This window comes from Lacerta agilis, chromosome 8 (genome assembly GCF_009819535.1).
Source record: "Lacerta agilis isolate rLacAgi1 chromosome 8, rLacAgi1.pri, whole genome shotgun sequence".
NCBI classification, from domain to species: domain Eukaryota; kingdom Metazoa; phylum Chordata; class Lepidosauria; order Squamata; family Lacertidae; genus Lacerta; species Lacerta agilis.
The window spans coordinates 53984132-54001408 of record NC_046319.1 but is presented as its reverse complement, the minus strand read 5'-3'; the positions used below and the strand labels follow the sequence as shown (position 1 = coordinate 54001408).

Genomic DNA, 17277 nt, shown 5'->3' with positions numbered 1-17277 from the left:
TGGGCAAGGATAGACCAGAAACTGAGCATAACGTTAAAATATATGTGAGCATTTTGGAAACAGCCTGTCCCCTTTTATTTGGGGAGAGTTTTTGACATGGTCCTTTTCTCAGGAGCCTGCTAACCACGGGTGCCAACTCACTTCTTCGATGGAAGGTCTCAGGATCATGTCTGGTTCCAACAGGCTTTTGAGGAGGTCCTGGCATTCCTCAGAAATCCCTAAGTGGCCAGGAATGGAGACCCCCTTCTGCTGGTGGCACAGCATCTTGGGGATATCCGTGTCGTCAAAGGGCAGGTTTGCACAGAGCATGACGTAGAGAACCACGCCCATGCTCCAAATGTCACCTTTCCGGCTGTCGTGGGGCACACCCTGCAGCACCTCGGGGGCTGCGTAGGCTGTGCTGCCACAGAATGTCTGGCTCAGCTCCTTTCGGTTTTTGGGGAGCAGCTTGGCAAATCCGAAATCGGTCAGTTTCAGGTTGAAACCCTGCAGGAGCGCATTCTCGCACTTGAGGTCACGGTGCGCCACGCCACAGCTGTGGCAGTAGCGGATTGCCTCCACCAGCTGGCGGAAGAGCGATTTGGCCCGGCTCTCAGGCAAGGGCCCCCCTTGCAGGACACAGTCAAACACATCTCCATCCTCTGCTAGTTCCATCACCAGGTAGATCTTCCCGTCCGTTGACTCCAGCATCTCGTACACTCGGATGATGTTCTTGTGGTCCAAGCGCTTGACGATCTGGAGCTCTCTGGGCAGGAATCTCTCGATAAACTCTGCAAAGGCAAATGGCAAGAGTAAGCAAAGATGCATCAAGGGCTAACTAGCAACTAAGCTGGCTGGAGAAGAGCTTATTTACATATTCCTGGTAAAATTAAATCAGGAGTCCCTCCAGGGAAATTATATGTTTCTGTTAATGACCATGATGGTACCGGGGAAGTTCTCAAACAAGACGTTATGACAATATACATAGTCCATCACCAATTATAGCTCGCTGTCAAACGGAGACATAAAGCCATAATAAATAAGCCACAGGTATGTGAATGTGTGGAAGGTAGCGACTGGAACTATTTACAGCATAGATGTAATGGTTAAAAAAACAGTTACAAAACATATGCCCTATTATACAAGGGAAAGTTATTACATTTGATTCAGGACATTTGAATACTTTATTAGTCATATTAGTTCATAGGCTGAGGGGGAATCCTTGGCCATGTTCCTCCTTGCTTACAAATGAAATAAAGTCAGACCAAACAGGCATGAAATCCCTTTTTCTTTGGCCCCTAAGGACTCTTAGCTTATTAGTTTTTCCAGCAGGCAATATCCAAACTTCAGTGTACCACGTAGTAAGATTGGCCCCGTCCCAATTTTTTGAATACAGTGCCACGGTCATTCTAGCTACTATAAGCAGGTATACTAGCAAGTCTTTATTAGGCAAATTTTTATCACCCTCCACAAATATAAATAAAAGGGCTAACTGATAAGATTTTAAACTACCACTTTATACCAACTTCTCTGAATACCATTGCCCAAAATTCTTGCACTCTAGTACAACCCCACCATAGGTGGAAGTATTATTAAATTAAAGTATTTACAGTATATGTTTTGAATATGCTAAAACGGTACACTAGAAATGAGTGTTAAAACCAATCTAGTTTTAAAATACTTGAGAAAATAAATAGGAGTTTGCCTGGTGCCTAAAAGACCTCTAAGCAGGTACTGGGCAAGCTTCCCTGGGGAAAGAGGGGTTGCAATCGAAAAAGTCCTTTTCCTAATTGCCACTCAGCACCCCTCAGACAAGGGAGTGAGGAAGACCTTCAAAGATTTTGGGGCTTGGATTGGTCAATGTTGGAATGTTCCATCAGGTGCCCAAATCATAAGCCATGGATTGAAAGTTTAGCACCTAGAATTGCACTTGAAAACACATCAGGTGCTAGTGGAGACCATTAATGGTGAAATGAGTTTCCAATACCTGATCCTAGTGAGGAAGCTTGCATCTGTGTCTGGAACTAGTTCTCCTTCCCAAGCAATCTTCAAAGCTGGTCCCCACACAACCCATTATACTAACTAGGAGAATGCCAGACCATGGATAACTATGGCCAGGCTCTATGTGCCAAGAAAAGGCCACAGCTCGTGTACCAGGTTTAGCTGGTTGGAAGCTGCTCTGTGCCACTTGGCCCTCCAGCAAAAAGCTGGAGCTGTGATACAACCCCTTCCCAACTGTCCACAACAGGCTGAATAGCAATGCCACCTCCATGGGCAAGGTCTAACCTCAGACATCTTCCCATGGGGAGCTTCCTTTGTTGGTTGCTGCATAATCAGCCCTGCTGTTTTGGTGGTTCCTTTTACCATTACCCTTGCTGTGCAAGAGCCACTTGCAGAAAAGCAATTCTGACAAAACTAGAGTAATGTTTAAAGGGGCCCCGTATTTCCAGACAAGATAGAGGAGCGGGCTGTTCCTGCTTGTTCTTAGGGATCTTTAGTTCACTGTCCTTACCTCCTCTTCTCCCCACCCCACCCCAAATATGTTCTGGTGAAGCACCTGCAGAAAGGACAAATTCTGCAAAGTAGTAAGCAGTTTGCTGCATGTTGTAGTTAGAAGAACAATCTAGTCAGCCATATGGGCAAAGACAGTCCAGTCTCCATTCAGAAGAATGGTAATGCTTTTGCAAAGAGTGTTTCCATGACAATTGCAGGCAATTGTGCCAGAGGATCCCAGCTCCCTGGAGGAAAATGCAGCCTACTGGGCCTATTTGTTCCTCGATTTAGGTGTGTGAACCGGCATAACCTCATCTGTCCTGTGCTTAATGCTTTTTCCTGGCTCTTACCTTCTGGTCCTCCCATTTTGTCTATAATTTTCACGGCCACTTTTCGTTGGTGTTTTTTTGAAAAAGCTTCCTTGACCTTTGAATATGTCCCTTCTCCAATGGTTTTACCCATCTGGTAACCATGGGAGAGAAGAAACTCCTCCATTGTGTCTTTAACGTGCTCATCTGTCATTCTCAGGACATCATGTCATCACAAAGTATATACATCGCCGTCCTTCTCCTCCCAGACCAGGGTCTGCATTGGTTGCAGCCCAGGATGCTAGATCATTTTTCCTGCCCAGACAAGGTCCTTTGATGAGGGGTGAAACTGAGGTTGGACATCTTGAAACTTTGAGCCCCCATTGTGATGCAACCTTGTGTTACCTGAGGGCCCCGGGCTGGAGGTAGTAGTTTTGCACCAATGGGAGAAAAGCAGACATGCTTCCTTGGAGAGCCTGCATTGCCCAAGCCCTCAGCTTCCTCCAGTGCCCTCCAGGGGGGTGATGGGTTAACCTGCCAAGAGGCCTACAGCTTTGAGGCCTTGGGTAAGAGATGACTATAGTCCACACTGTAGTGTAGTGAACCTCTTTATTTGTCCAGGGTGAACATGGACAATTAAGTTAGTCTGCTTTTCCCCATCATGGAAGTCTGCTGGCTTGAGGCTACTTGGCAGGGTTTGGGTCTAAATACGTCAGGCAACTCTTAAGAGTAAGTATTCTAATTTCCTCAACCATTTTCTTATTCAGTGAGATTATTTCCTTAAGTGTTAGTCATTGGACACACCTGCAAACCAAAACCTTTGTGGGCGCCACACACAACACAACGCGTTCTATTGGCTACAACAGAATGCTTCATTCAAACCAAATTTCAAGTACGGAGAAGGGAACCTGTGGGCACTGCGGGAGGGGGGCTTTGCATGTGCTTCTGTATCTGTGAACACCACATTGGGACTCCTATTTTGGGAGTTGCACCTGTGGCTGCTGGAATTGCTGGGGATCCATTCGTGGTCTACTTCGAATCACTCATCTATGATGTATAATGGAACCAGTAGGCCACCTAGTTCATCATTATGAGCCTTCTGAAGGGCCAGCCAGGTGCATAAGAGAAATTTAAGAGCAGAGTCTGATAGGTTATTTTTCTTGCTTTTCTCCATCATCTGTTAACTAGAGAACCCCTCACAATTACGATTTTTTTTATAACCTAAAAGGTCCCAGCAGTTCAAGCAGATCTTTATATGGAAGATGATCAGTTTGTGAAAGAAGATACAATAATTTTGTTCTTTGGACTTCTGTAATAATGACTGCCTGATAGCACTTTGGGCTTTGATGTTGGTGCTGTTGGGCAAACTAAAGACCACCATCTTGTATGTTGGTAGCAAGACCTGGAACTATGCAGCTATGATGTTAAATGTATGCATAACTCAAGATGTGAAGGGTTGAGATGACATAACTTGGAGTTTGGAAATAAATATACCCATTGTAAGTGGTTTTTCAAACGAAATCTTCAAGGCCCATGTTGTACACTAGGAGGTTAGAAACCAAAATTAAGCTGATCCCTCCCTTACCCATTAGGTAAAGACTGGTGTTTCTCTTTCTAAACCAGAGATGGGGAACTTGTGGTCCAACAGATGTTGGTAGACTCCAGCTCCCCTTAGCTCCAGCTAGCATGGATGAAGGGAACTGTAGCCCAAGGACATATAGAGAGCCACAGATTCCTCATCCCTGCTCTAAACAGACCCATGATGGTGGAGTCCCAACTTCTGCTTGACATCTTTAAGGCACTGTGGGCATTTTCATACAGCGCCACACGTTAAGGAAGACAAGAGAGACAGGTTTTCTAGCATCACCTTTGTGCCTCAGGAGGACCTGAAAGCCACATCACTAGAGAGGCTGGAGGAGGAGGGAGGAGGGTTTGTTAAAGGGGAAATTGCTAGGAGCTGAGCAACTGCGAACGCTTGGAGGTATCATATAAACCTGTCAGCTGATATGAATAAAGAAGCTCTTAAAAAAAAGTAAAGGTACCCCTGACCATTAGGTCCAGTCGCAGACGGCTCTGGTGTTGCACGCTCATCTCGCTCTATGGGCCAAGGGAGCCAGTGTTGGTCTGCAGACAGCTTCCAGGTCATGTGGACAGCATGACTAAGCCGCTTCTGGTGAACCAGAGCAGCGCACAGAAACGCCGTTTACCTTCCCGCCGGAGTGGTACCTATTTATCTACTTACACTCTGACGTGCTTTCAAACTGCTAGGTGGGCAGGAGCTGGGACCGAACAATGGGAGCTCACCCCGTCACAGCGATTCAAACCACCGACCTTCCAATCAGCAAGCCCTAGGCTCTGTGGTTCAGACCACAGCGCCACCCACGTCCCACTTAAAGAAGCTCTTACCTGAGGGTAATAGAAGACACTGGTGCTACAACAGGGACAAAACATATAGGGTTGGCTGGTTTGTGAATGTAAATGTGATTGTCCTCTCACAAACATCCCACATTTGGATGCCATTATGGATGGATGCTGTCAGAGAGCAAGAAGTGACTCTTGCGTCCACAAGGCTAGGAAGGGAATGGGCCAGGCTGGCTTAGGCTGAGCTTTCAGCCTAAGATTCCCTGCCCTGGGGACCATCAGCAGAGAGAAGGCCAGGATGCATTGTGATGCAAGCGTAGCCCTTCCGAGTCACAATGCCTCTGAGCCGCTGCCTCCCTCTGGGCTCCGTCCCAGCCTGCCCTTTGCAATAGGCGCTTCAACCTGCCCAGTAGACTCTTAGGGAGCACTCCTCCGCCTTTGATAGGTAAGGCTGGGATGGAGGAGCCAAGGGCAAGACAGAGGAATGGGCCGGCCCAGGATGCCAGACTCCAGGCATCCCATGGTGGGGCCACCCAAACAATACTCAACCAAAGCAGGAGTGGAACCAGTCGGCCCTGTCATGAGGCAGAGTGGAGCGACCACCTCAGGTGGTAGATTCTGAGGGGCAGTGGCAAAAGCAGTGTTCCCTCAGCTGCTCCTCCTTAATACCCCAAGCTGTTCCCCTTGGTTGGAGTTGTTCATGCTATGTGGTCTGCCCTGCCCCCCCCCCAAACTAACCTGGGGCCTTGGGTGCAGCAGAGGACACACCACTCTGTTGCTTGTGATTCACTTGCAAGTTCAGCAACTTTCCTCTGCAGGATGGGTAGCGGCTGTCCTCTTGCCCTTTGCCTTGGGAGCAGTGAAATGTATTGGGCTGGACTGGACTGGAGTCCGTTTAGAGTGCCTGGGGCGAACTTTTCTCCACACCAGGAAAAGGCCTCCCCTGCGCAATTTCTGTGTCAGGTTTCAGTTGAAGGTACAAGATGTTGTTTTAAATAATGTCGCAGCCATACTGTAGTGTGTGTGAGAGAGGGGGGGGACGGGACAGGGACAGGAACAGGAACAGGAACAGGAACAGGAACAGGAACAGGAACAGGAACAGGAACAGGAAAACAGACACTTACCTTCTTGGCAGCTGAGGTATGGAGTTGGCTGGGGCTCCCAGGCAGCTTCTGGCACCCCTCTGAGTTCTTTCATACATGGTCAGAAATGTAGAACTATTGAATGTTTAGCGATGCACGAATACACAGGATCCACCCCCTTGTGCACACACTATTTCTGCATTTCCAATCACATAAACCAGATTCTCTCTTGCTCCCCTCCCTTTCTATGACTCGCATATCAATGTATTATCTAAGCAGGCAGCATATACAAAAACACTGTTGACATTAAGAGTATTTTTCAAAAGATCACAACCCCAAAATGAACCAATGGACTAAAGAATTCATTGGTGTCGGCAGATATGCCTCCTGAGCACCCACTTGTGAGGCCTCAGAGTGGGGCAGGGGACCCTCAGAAGAACCAGGAGCTTCCTAGGCTGGTGTGTGATGCTCCTTGAGTTGCTTACCCAGCTGGCATTTTGGAGTAGGTGGATGGGCCTGGTGCAGGGGCAGAGGGATGGGCGTGTCTCATTGAACCATTCTCCTCTTCCACAGACAGGTCTGGGGCTCGGACATGAGCTCCCAAGAGACCCCACAAGCTCGGAGATTTCCAATAGAGGCAGGAGATTCTCCCAGCCTGGCGACTGCCCCCGAAACACAGGAGCCAGTTGCCCCTGAGCGCACTGCAACAAGGTAAGGAAACGTTTCACAGTGGGACAGGCAGGCCTGGAACCTGCCCTTGCCTCAATCCCTGGAAAGCCACTGCCAGTCAGCATAGATGATAATGGGCTAGATGGACTTCAAAAAAGGCAGGTTCCCCTTTCCCTAAGCTGCCACTCCTCTTTCTGTGGAGAGCAGGTGCTAACCCGTCTTCTCTTGCATCGAGCAGGCAAGTGTATGAGGGAATCTGCCTCTGAAAATATGGGTGGACAGAACAGTTGTCAGTTGCCAGCCTGACTGCAGTTTATGCAGAGACCAGATGAAGGGCTGTTAGAATAAATTAGCTGATAAGGGATAGAAATGGTCAAGAAAATATGTGTGTATGTGTGGAGAGGATAAAATATATTATTTTACTGGTGGTAGGGAGAATAACAGGCAATACCGTGTTTCTCCAAAAATAGTTCTGGGCACCTGCCTCCTCCTGCTGCGGCCGGCGTTGCTGCTGCTTGGTCCAGCTGTCTCGGGGCACGCGGCCCTGCTTGGCGCCGACCTGGCAGACCGCCACCTCTTCCTGCTGGCTGTTCCCAGCAGCGCCGCACAAAGTGCCCAGCAGCGCCGCACGGAGCACCCCGAGCCGCGGCAGGAGGAGGCGGCTTGCCGGGTCAGCGCCCAGCAGCGCCGCACGGAGCGCCCCGAGTCGCAGCAGCAGGAGGAGGAGGAGGCTTGCCAGGTCGGCTTCCAGCAGCGCTGCGCTGAGCACCCCGGGCCTCCGGAAGCCAACAGGAGGAGGAGGCGGCTCTTGCTGGGTCCCGCTGGCTCTTGGCTGCGGGCGGCGCGCGCTGCGGCTCTTGCTGGGTTGCTGGGCATTTTGACGGGGCTGCACAAGCAGCAACATCCGGGTCTGGGTGCCAACCCGACAGGCCTCTTCCTCTTCTTTGGCGCCCTCTAGAACTGCGCCCAGCACTACGGCTTATTTTTGGGGTATGTCATATATTTTGTGAATGCTTGAAAATCCTGCCATGGCTTATTTTATAGGCACGTCTTATTTTATGAGAAACAGGGTAGATGTCTACAGAAAGTATAAGAATATGACCAGGGAGACCAGGGGTCAAATCTCTCAGCCATAAAGTTCACTAGGTGACCTTGGGCCAGTCACTCACTTTCAGCCTAAACTACCTCACAGGGTTGTTGTGAGTGAGGATAAAATGGGAGTGGATAACCATGTAAGCCACCTTGATCTCTTGGGAGGAAATACGGAAAACAAATATAATTATTAACAACAACAACAACAACAGCAGCAGCAGCAGCAGCAGCAGCAGCAGCAACAACAACAACAACTGTACTGTGCTTTGTCACTCTCTCTGTGCAGCATTTTGAAGGTAGATGGGAAAATCTGGAATTGACGTTCCCTTGGCCCACAGTGTTTTGATGCCTGAAGTGGCAAATGCAGATCTATATCTCCCCCCAACATGCCATGTGCTAATTAATATATTTCATTTAGTCCAGTGGGGCTTGTACAGGCAAATATCCAGTTGTCCTCAACCTGGTTCCCTGATGTTTTGGACTACAACTCAAATCAGAGGTTGATGGGAGTTGCAGTCCAAAACATCAAGAGGGGTACCGGAGGGGGGGGGGGAAGGCTGTGTTAAGCAGCACCTCCCACTCTGCTGCTCCTAGTGGTTTCCTAAATGTGTCCCCAGAGGTAAGACTTGGTGCAACAATGATAAGTAGAGGAATCTGTCCTTGTCTTGAGCACCTCCCATCATGGGTCCTGGTGAGTTGCACCCACTTACTAGCTCCACACATGGAAATGATTGGCTGTGTTAGTACTAAGTTCTGTTTGAAATTGGAACTTGGATTTTATTTTATTTTAAATAGAATGACATTCTGGGACACATTCCATTTTGCATAGTGCATATGAATATGCAGCTCCTAACAAATGCAGGGATCAACTCTCTCTGTCTTTTGGGCAGGCAGCTGCGAAGATGTCCAGGGTGCCACTGCCTGACCCTGCCCAACGTCCCCATTGACGTCTACATTGCCATGGGTGGGAGCCACAGGCCACGAACCACCTGAAGGCTCCCCTAGGTCGGGCTCGAGTGCTGAGGCCACAGCGGCTGTCCCAGGAAACACACTGACAGCCGGACAACAGCAAAGCAAGCCACACAGAACAGTGACGCACATTTTAATAAAAGGACACCTTAAAATGTTTCTGTGGGTGTCCTTCCTGGAGTTCTGCTTCGTTTCTCTCTCTTGCTGCTCCCCTCCCCTCCCCATATCAACCCTGCAGTGGGGAGTGGAATCAGCCCTGGGACATGTAGGTAATAAAAGGGTACAACTGGATCTTTCCCTCCCTGATGAGTAAGCCCAGCCAGCTGCCATGACCACCCTGTCCCCAAACCCTTGCTGGGATTTGGAGGGATAGCTTCTGTGTCGGAGAGCTTTATTTGTATGGAAGCTCAAGCACTTATTCTCTCTTAAAAAAAATAATTCCGCCCATGCTGCTAACGCTCAGTTCTGCTATGCCTTGGAGGCTGTGAAAGCACTAAAGCAGCGTCCGGTGTCAGTAATGGATGATGGCTAATAAACAGGCTCCACGCTAAGAGGATGGCAGTGTTGTTGGTGGACGGCCCATCTGAGTGGATAAGTTTGCTTTGGATGAGATTGTGCATATAAACACACCTGCAGGTTCACATCCTGAGTGGCACAATGGGTCAATGGGTCTGGCTGTTAACCAGAAGGTTGGTGGTTCGAGCCCACACAGGGATAGCTGCAAGCAGGATTTCTGCATTGTGGGGCAGAAGTGTGTGTGTGTGTGGGGGGGGGGAATTGAACTGGATGACCCTCAGGGTCCCTTCTAAACCTACAATTCTGTAGTTCCTTTAAAAGCTCTTTTTGCATCCAATATTGCTACTGGATTTTTAATTTACCGGTATTTGAGAAAGTTCTACTTCATTAAAGACAATCCAAGTAGCACATCCGACATAAAATGATCCCCATCTAACCTGCCCCACTCTGCAACAGAAATAACCTGAGCCATGTCTACACCAGTGGTGTCCAAACTTTTTCCAAAGAGGGCCAGATTTGGTGAAGTAAAGGGCCATCCAAAGTTGTTGATCTTTTTTTAGGATTTTACCCCAGGAAATAAACTGCCACATTAAACGGATTAGGCCCCCGAAACGGACTTTGGACATACCTGGTCTACACTATTAACCTCCAGGCTAGACTACTGCAGTGTGTTACATAACAGGCTGTCTCTGCAGACTTCTGAGAAACTTCCACCAGTTCAAAATACAGCAGTGAGGTTAATAACTTGGACCAGCTGAAATGAACTTTTTAAACTTGTTCTCAAGCAGCTCTACTGGGTGCCAGTTTGTTGTGAGCACCATTTAATTGGCATCCAAAAGGCCACACAGGAGAGTGGCTAAGTGCTGCAACCATTTGCTGAAACCCCCTGGTGGGTGGCTTTGCATTCCTAGCATCTCACATGTGCAACCTATCCCCCCCTCCCATTTTTAAATAGATGCTCTGTTTTTGAGTACTAAAGGTGGGCACAAAATATTCTAATAAATAAAAGGAAGGAACTAGTGCACTCTTTAGTTGTTTTTCACTTCATTTTGAAAGAGGCACTTTAAAAAAGGTGTGGGTTTTTTTATTTTTAGATACTATGCGGTGCAGTCTTCATCTTAGAAGAGATGGTCCCTCCTGCACAGGATGAAGAGGAATGTCTCTTTTTAGGTGTCAAAGAGTGGTAACTTTAAAGGGTAAATCAGGGGTCAGCAAACTTTTTCATAAGGGGGCTGGTCCACTGTCCCTCAGACCTTGTGGGGGGCCACAAGAAGGCGATTGGGCCAGACACGGCCCCCGGGGCCTTAATTTGCCTACCCATGGGGTAAATGACTTGTTGAGGCACAAGATTTCATGACCTACGGTCAACTTCATCTGATGCATAATGTTCTGACGTATAATTCAGAGTGACACAAAAGGTTATACCATAATAATTTAGTTAGCCTTTAGGTGCCACAAGACTCTTTGTACTGCAAGAGGCTAACAGGCCTATATTGCTGGAAATTATTTTGTGATGGTGCTAATTAAAGAACTGATTAACTAGTGGGGGGAGGGGAGGAGGCCCCTTTCCGAGACAGTCAAAATATCTGAAATCGACTAATTTAACGGACTGACTAGGACGCAAACACACACACACCGCCTTATCACTTTAGGCAGCGGAGGAAGCGGGCTCTCCTCGCCTACGGAGATTCAGGCCACAACAAAAACTGCCTCCTTCGAAGAGGCCACCAGATGCCCGTCTCCTTTCGCTGCCACGGCATGCCCCGCCGGGATTTCACCCGCTCCTGCATTCCGCCCGAAGCGCTCTGTCCGGGTCTCAAGCCGGACTCTTCTTCCTCGCCCCGCCCACCTCCCCCCGCCCCGCCCCCAGCTCCGCCCAACCGACTCTTTAAAAAAAGGGGCGTGCCCAAGGAAGGGGCCGGTCTCGGGCGCTCGGTGCCACCGAGGCTTTCTGTCCCGCTTCGGCCGCCGTCGGCTTCCCTTTCGGCCCCGTCCTCCGCCTCCCGGCGCGTCCGCTTGGCCCACCGCTCCGGCCCCGCCCGCCATATTGCCGCCGCCGCCGCCGCCGCCTTTGGAGGGAAGAGAGAGCGACGGACGCACGCAGGCATGGGTGAGGCTAAGCCCTTGGCGGGGAGGGCCTGCGCCGGGCATAGAGCGCCTCCCCTCCTCGGGCGCCTCTATTTCCCACTCTCTGGGCTCCCGGGGTGGGCGGCGAGGGGGTCTCCTCTCTTCCTTGAGGGCCTCTTCGGCCCTTCTCTCCTGGGTCTCCTCCGCACCCCAGTCCGGCCTCAGGCGTCGCTGCTCCAGCGAGGCCTTCGCGTTCAGTCCCTTGAACGTGGGGCGCGGGCTCCGCTGAGGCCGGGGCTGTACTCTGCTGCCCTTCTGGGCCGCCTCTAAGCAGCAGCAGGAGGAGGAGAAGGAGGAGGAGAAGGGAGTCTCCCCCGTCTCCCTCCGCGGCTGAGTTTGAGGCAGGAGAGAAGTGCCAGCCCTTAACGATACGTCTGTCTGTGAGGGGCGATGTATAAATAACCCAACAGGATGGTGGGCGGGCGATTCTCCCTTCCTCGGTTTCTTCTTCCCTTTCCAGCAGCTCTCACCGCTGCTCCCCGGCGCACACGCCCCTGGCTCCAGGTATTCCGACAGTGCCGGCGTGGCTTCGGCCCCAGTTCTAGCCCTTCCTTCCCTTGGGGCGGGTGGGTGAGGTTTCCCCAGTTCTCCTCCATACGGGCGAGGTGCTCCATCTCGCGCCAAGAGGCAGCGCTTGTTAGGTGTCCGTCTCCTTCCCTCTCCGTGGGCTTGGAAGGCCCACCGCCGGTGTCCCTGTCGGCATTAGGGGCTTTGCTTTCTGCGCCCGGGAGTCGTGCGTTCTCCCTCCCCGCCCCAAAAGTCCCTGATATCCTGTGGCATTTAAGGGTTTGGTTGAGATAGTTCTTTCTCACTTATCTGGTTTCCAAATTGATTGATTGATTGATTTATAGTTATTGATTGCATTTATATACAGTACCACCTTTCCTTCCAAGGAGCTACTTAGGGTAGTGATAAAGCGGGATATCAAATCCAAACTCTTCTTCTTCTTCTAAAAGTGGCACACATTAGGGTCTTTCCCTACTACTTTAATCCCCGCAACAACCCTGTGAGGTAGATTAGACTGAACAACAAAAAGTGACTGGCTCAAGTTCACCCAGTAAGCTTCATGGCTGAGTGGGGGATTCAAACCTTGGTATTCCAAGTCATAGTCCAACACGCTAACCATTATACCAAATTCGTTCTTATGTTTATAAGTACATCAGAAGGTGGATATTGGGAGTATTTTGAGGGCCTGTGTGGCTCTAAATTTACATTCCCGCCCTTGGTAAACTTCTACTTGGCTTTTATTGAGGTCTTCCTGGACATGCAAACCTCTTTTTGAGTCTGTTCACACAGCATGATAAGTGCATATTGGTGGTTTCTGAAATGATTTTACTTTCTTCTGAAGGCGTAGTAAGATACAAGTTGTTGCCTTATACCAGGGGTGGGAAATGTGGCAGTCACTTGTTGCTGGATTCCCAGTCCCATAATCCCTGATCTTTGTACTCTACGCCAACATTATCTGAAGGGCCACAGCTTCTCTATCTCTTCCTTATACCAGCCACCTTAGTGGACCTTCTGGCCCTGGGCAGAGGGTTTTCCCAGCCCTGATACCTGAACCCAATGTGTTGAAATTCTGGGGATTTAACCTGGGATCTGCATGGGAAGATCATCCCTGTTATAGCCTTTCAGAGCTGTGCTGCTTCCTCTAAACCCCCAAACCATCTTTGGCTTTTACTTTGGATTATTTATCCTCATTACCTCTGCATTGATATCAAAGTGGTATTAATAGCTACTCTTGATAGTCTTCATACATTAGATGAAACCTGATGTGTGTTTGCAGAGGAGGATTGAAGTTCTGCATCTCTCTACCCCCACAAACATTTGTCCTGCAAAAATTACTTACCCACCTGTTCTCGCAAACTGGTACAGTGAGAACATTAAAAAGTGCAACACCACACCAACTGTTCCAGTTAACAATGAAGTGATTATTACAAGTTGGCAAAATAATCAGAGTAGGCAGCAACATCTGGTTTCTGAGGCCCAGTAGCAGAAGAGGTGAGGAGGTTGCAGTTATGCAGATCCACTGACAGGAGCGCCGTATCGGCTCGGCCAGCATATTTGCCCAGCACTGATCTCCCATTCCACTGGGAGCCAGTGTGGTGTAGTGGTTAAGAGCGGTAGACTCGTAATCTGGGGAACCGGGTTCGTGTCTCCACTCCTCCACATGCAGCTGCTGGGTGACCTTGGGCTAGTCACACTTCTTTGAAGTCTCTCAGCCCCACTCACCTCACAGTGTGTTTGTTGTGGGGGAGGAAGGGAAAGAAGAATGTTAGCTGCTTTGAGACTCCTTTGGGTAGTGAAAAGCGGGATATCAAATCCAAACTCTTCTTCTTCTTCTTCTTCTTCTTCTTCTTCTTCTTCTTCTTCTTCTTCTTCTTCTTCTCTTAAGCAGCAGCAGCTCTGCTGCCAGGAGGTCAGATAAGCACTGCTCAGGTTCATCACTCTGGGCTTAGTTTCTGCATCTTACTTAAGTTCTAGGTTAAGCGTTGACTTAAGGAAGTTGGAAAAGTCTGTGCGTGTCAAAGTTGGATGGGCACATCCACACAATTGCAGCTCCAGTTTCGGGGGATGCATGTGCAGCTTCAGCACTAATCCTCAGGGTGGGAAATTAAAACCTTCTACAGTGGTACCTCGGGTTACAAATGCTTCAGGTTACAGACGCTTCAGGTTACAGACTGCTAACCCAGAAATAGTACCTCGGGTTAAGACCTTTGCTTCAGGATGAGAACAGAAATTGTGTGGTGGTGGTGGTGCGGCGGCAGCAGGAGGCCCCATTAGCTAAAGTGGTACCTCAGGTTAAGAACAGTTTCAGGTTAAGAATGGACCTCCAGAGTGAAAAGTTCTTAACCCGAAGTACCACTGTATCTGAAACGTTGGTAAGCTGCAGCAAGTTGAAGTACAGGCAGCAACCATTTTAGGTATGTCTGATATGTGTGCAACTGCACACGCATGCATCACATCGAAGTCAGAAGTGTCACAGAAGGGACAGGGCAGGGCAGCCGGAACATAACTCCCATGCAAATTGTTTGCTGCCTGTATAGAGTTCGATAGCGCAATGGCCTGACTGTATAAGGCAACTTCTTATATTCATATGTTTTCTGTGCATAGGATGGCTCGGCTCTTTGTTCTTCCTGCCAGTCCATGTGGAAAAGGTGGTATTGCCAAACCACCTCAAAAGCAGGCATTCTGAACAGGTAGTTCCCCCACTTGCAAACAATGGAGGAATCTGTTCCCTGATTATCCTCTGATCTTTACTTGTATCACGTATGTATTAAAAAGCAGTAAAGTAGAACAGCAAAATGGGATCACATACTGCTGCTGTTTAAAGAACTGCACGGGTTGCCTGTTTGATACTGGGGCCAATTCAAGGTGTTGGGACTGGTGTATAAAGCCCTAAACAGCTTAGGACCCAAGTATTTAACGGAGCACCTCTTTCAATAACTGTTGACCTGAGTTTTGAGAACTGTGAGGTAGGCCTGGGCGATATCTGGTTTTCAGCATCATGATAGAATATCACTAGCTAAACATTTCAATATACTGATATACCATTTCCAGTTTTAGTTGAAGCCGCATCTATTCCTTCAGGTCTTTGGGAGATGAGTGAGAGCGGAGCAGTTCGTAATTGGTTTGTGCTGTACTAAAGTATTCATGATTATAAAGTATTCATATTTGTTGCTTTTTTCAAAGTAGTGCTTTATATTATATTATATTATATTGTATTTGTATACTATCCTGGGAGCCTATGGAGTGAACAGCTATTCAGAGATGAAATAATGATAAAGCATGATCTTCCTAGCATCCTGATAATTTTATTTTCTACAGAGAAGGCTATTAGTTTCCATTTGAGGAGTCTGGGGCTAAGGTTCCTTGTTTTCTTAAGAATATTTAAGTCCTTCTTTTGGCCCTAAAACAGCTTACAGTAAAATAAAACAAATTAACAAATTAAACATCCCGGATAAGGGGAAATACACCTAAAAATAAGGGCTAGGTGGATTCAAATCAAAACTCATTCAACCAGCTGAAGGAAAAGAAATGGTGGAAGAGTTGTAGTGTTAAGTAGTTAAATTAGTTTTGAGTACTTTAGGAGTACATTTGGTATACTGGCAATACTGTAGAGCAGGGGTTCCCAACTCACGTTCCATGGGCTGGAAGCAGCCCATGGAGGCCATTTAACTGGCCCACAAGCTGCCCCTGAACCGAGCTGCCTGTTATGCGAGTCCCTGCAAGCTGTGCTAAACCAGTGTGGCACGGCGCAGGGACTCTCTTCCATGGCTCCAGAAATCGCTTCTGTGCATGCCCAGTCACCAAAAATCGCTTCTACACAGGTGTGATTTTGGGTGTCTGGGCATGTGCAGAAGCGATTTCTGGTGCCGCGGACAGGCACAGACACAATTTCTGGCGTCGCGCTGCACCGGTCCGGCCCATGCCCAGTAAGCCTTGCCAACTCCTGCTGTAGAGTCTATTTCTTGGTTGCTGCAGTATTTCAGTTGGTCTTTGTAATACTGTACCAGTTGCTGGAAGAGCACCTAATGCGCATAGCAAGGGATGGACAGGGCTGAGCCAGGGTCCTGCCTGTAGTTGAGAGACTGAGAACATCAAATCAACACTGAGCCAGGAAGTCACCAGTTCAAAGTTCACCTCATCAGGTTGTTTTAGGCAGGATGTTGTTCTCATAGGCTTCCTGCCTCACCTCATTGTGCTGAGAAAGTTAGCCTACCTTGTGGAGGGCTGTAAGAGTTGTGTGTGTGTTTGTGTGTGTGTAAATGCCAAGTTTTTATTGTTGCTTGATAGTTGTTGCTGTTGATTCCCATAAATCTGAAATTGGGGACAAATAATTTATATCACTTCTTCCAAAACTGTGTTAAGGAAAACCCTAATCTGTTTAAGTGCTGCTAGGAAGGTAGGGAGATGAATGCCTGGACACCTGCAAAGTAGCAGTTAGTAGCAGTGGATGACACAGCTCCTAAAATGTGGGTTCAGCTGTAGGCTTTTTGGTAGATGCATTGAAGATGCACCTGCAGCTACTTGTCATAGTTAAGGATTCCTTGCTGCTAGCAAGCAAGATACTTTGAGTTTACAAAGCAATTCATATATTATCTCAATGATCCCTAAGCAGCCCTAAAGCAGCCCAATAGTACCTTAAAATGGATTTATTGTGGCATATGTTTTTGTAATGTGACATGAACTACAGAATATTAGTCTTTAGGTGTTGCAAGACTTTGCTTCAACACACTAACATGGCTACTTGTCTGGAATTCACAGCAGTCACTGCAGATCCATATTATTCCCATATTGCAGGTGCTTCTATATGTAGGAGTGAGTCTGAGAAAATAGTGGTTTGCACACCTTTTCGCCGCACCAGTTCTGCAATTGGGGTGTGGAAGGGAGTACTCCAGGAACACCCCAAAGGAAGCCTGCAATGATACCTAAAGGGGGGGGGAACTTATACCCTCGATTTTTGTCCATAACAACTCAAATTGGCTAACAATAAATCTATTAAACCAGCTAAATGTAATAAAAAATTGCCACACACTATGGCTGATGGTCCAGCCATAGTGTAGGCTAGTGACATGTGGCCCTGACTTCCTGCTCCTACTTTAGTGACAAGAACATGAGACAGAGTAAGATGGTTGCACATCCACGAATTAAACCCTGTTGTTTGGTAATTGATCACCACC

The 17277-nt window shown here is 48.3% G+C and overlaps 3 protein-coding genes across 9 annotated transcripts in view; 2 read left to right on the top strand and 1 right to left on the bottom strand.

The window, feature by feature from the left end:
• Positions 1-39: 39 nt before the first annotated feature.
• Positions 40-3129, bottom strand: TSSK3 (testis specific serine kinase 3). Its single transcript, XM_033157524.1, has 2 exons — positions 2823-3129; positions 40-770 (listed from the first exon to the last, which is right to left on the bottom strand). Exons 1-2 carry the CDS (start codon positions 2992-2994, stop codon positions 109-111), a joined length of 834 nt encoding a protein of 277 aa, XP_033013415.1. The 5' UTR covers positions 2995-3129; the 3' UTR covers positions 40-108.
• A 154-nt stretch (positions 3130-3283) lies between these two features.
• FAM229A (family with sequence similarity 229 member A) lies at positions 3284-9112 on the top strand. 7 transcript variants are annotated; one of them, XM_033157530.1, is made up of 4 exons: positions 5417-5586; positions 5960-6124; positions 6801-6934; positions 8875-9112. In XM_033157530.1, the coding sequence occupies exons 3-4, from the start codon at positions 6816-6818 to the stop codon at positions 8975-8977; spliced, it is 222 nt and encodes a 73-aa protein (XP_033013421.1). In that variant the 5' UTR covers positions 5417-5586; positions 5960-6124; positions 6801-6815; the 3' UTR covers positions 8978-9112. The 7 variants fall into 7 exon arrangements, with proteins under 7 accessions (XP_033013423.1, XP_033013419.1, XP_033013417.1 ...); XM_033157525.1 differs by having other exon boundaries at positions 6797-6934; XM_033157532.1 differs by lacking the exons at positions 5417-5586; positions 5960-6124 and adding an exon at positions 3284-3509.
• Positions 9113-11384: 2272 nt separating this feature from the next.
• Positions 11385-17277, top strand: part of KPNA6 (karyopherin subunit alpha 6) — a 29698-nt gene continuing 23805 nt past the window's right edge. Inside the window, exon 1 of the mRNA XM_033157523.1 lies at positions 11385-11579. Within this exon, the coding sequence (XP_033013414.1) occupies positions 11576-11579 (4 nt within the window). The 5' untranslated portion in view covers positions 11385-11575. The remainder of the gene's footprint in view (positions 11580-17277) is intronic.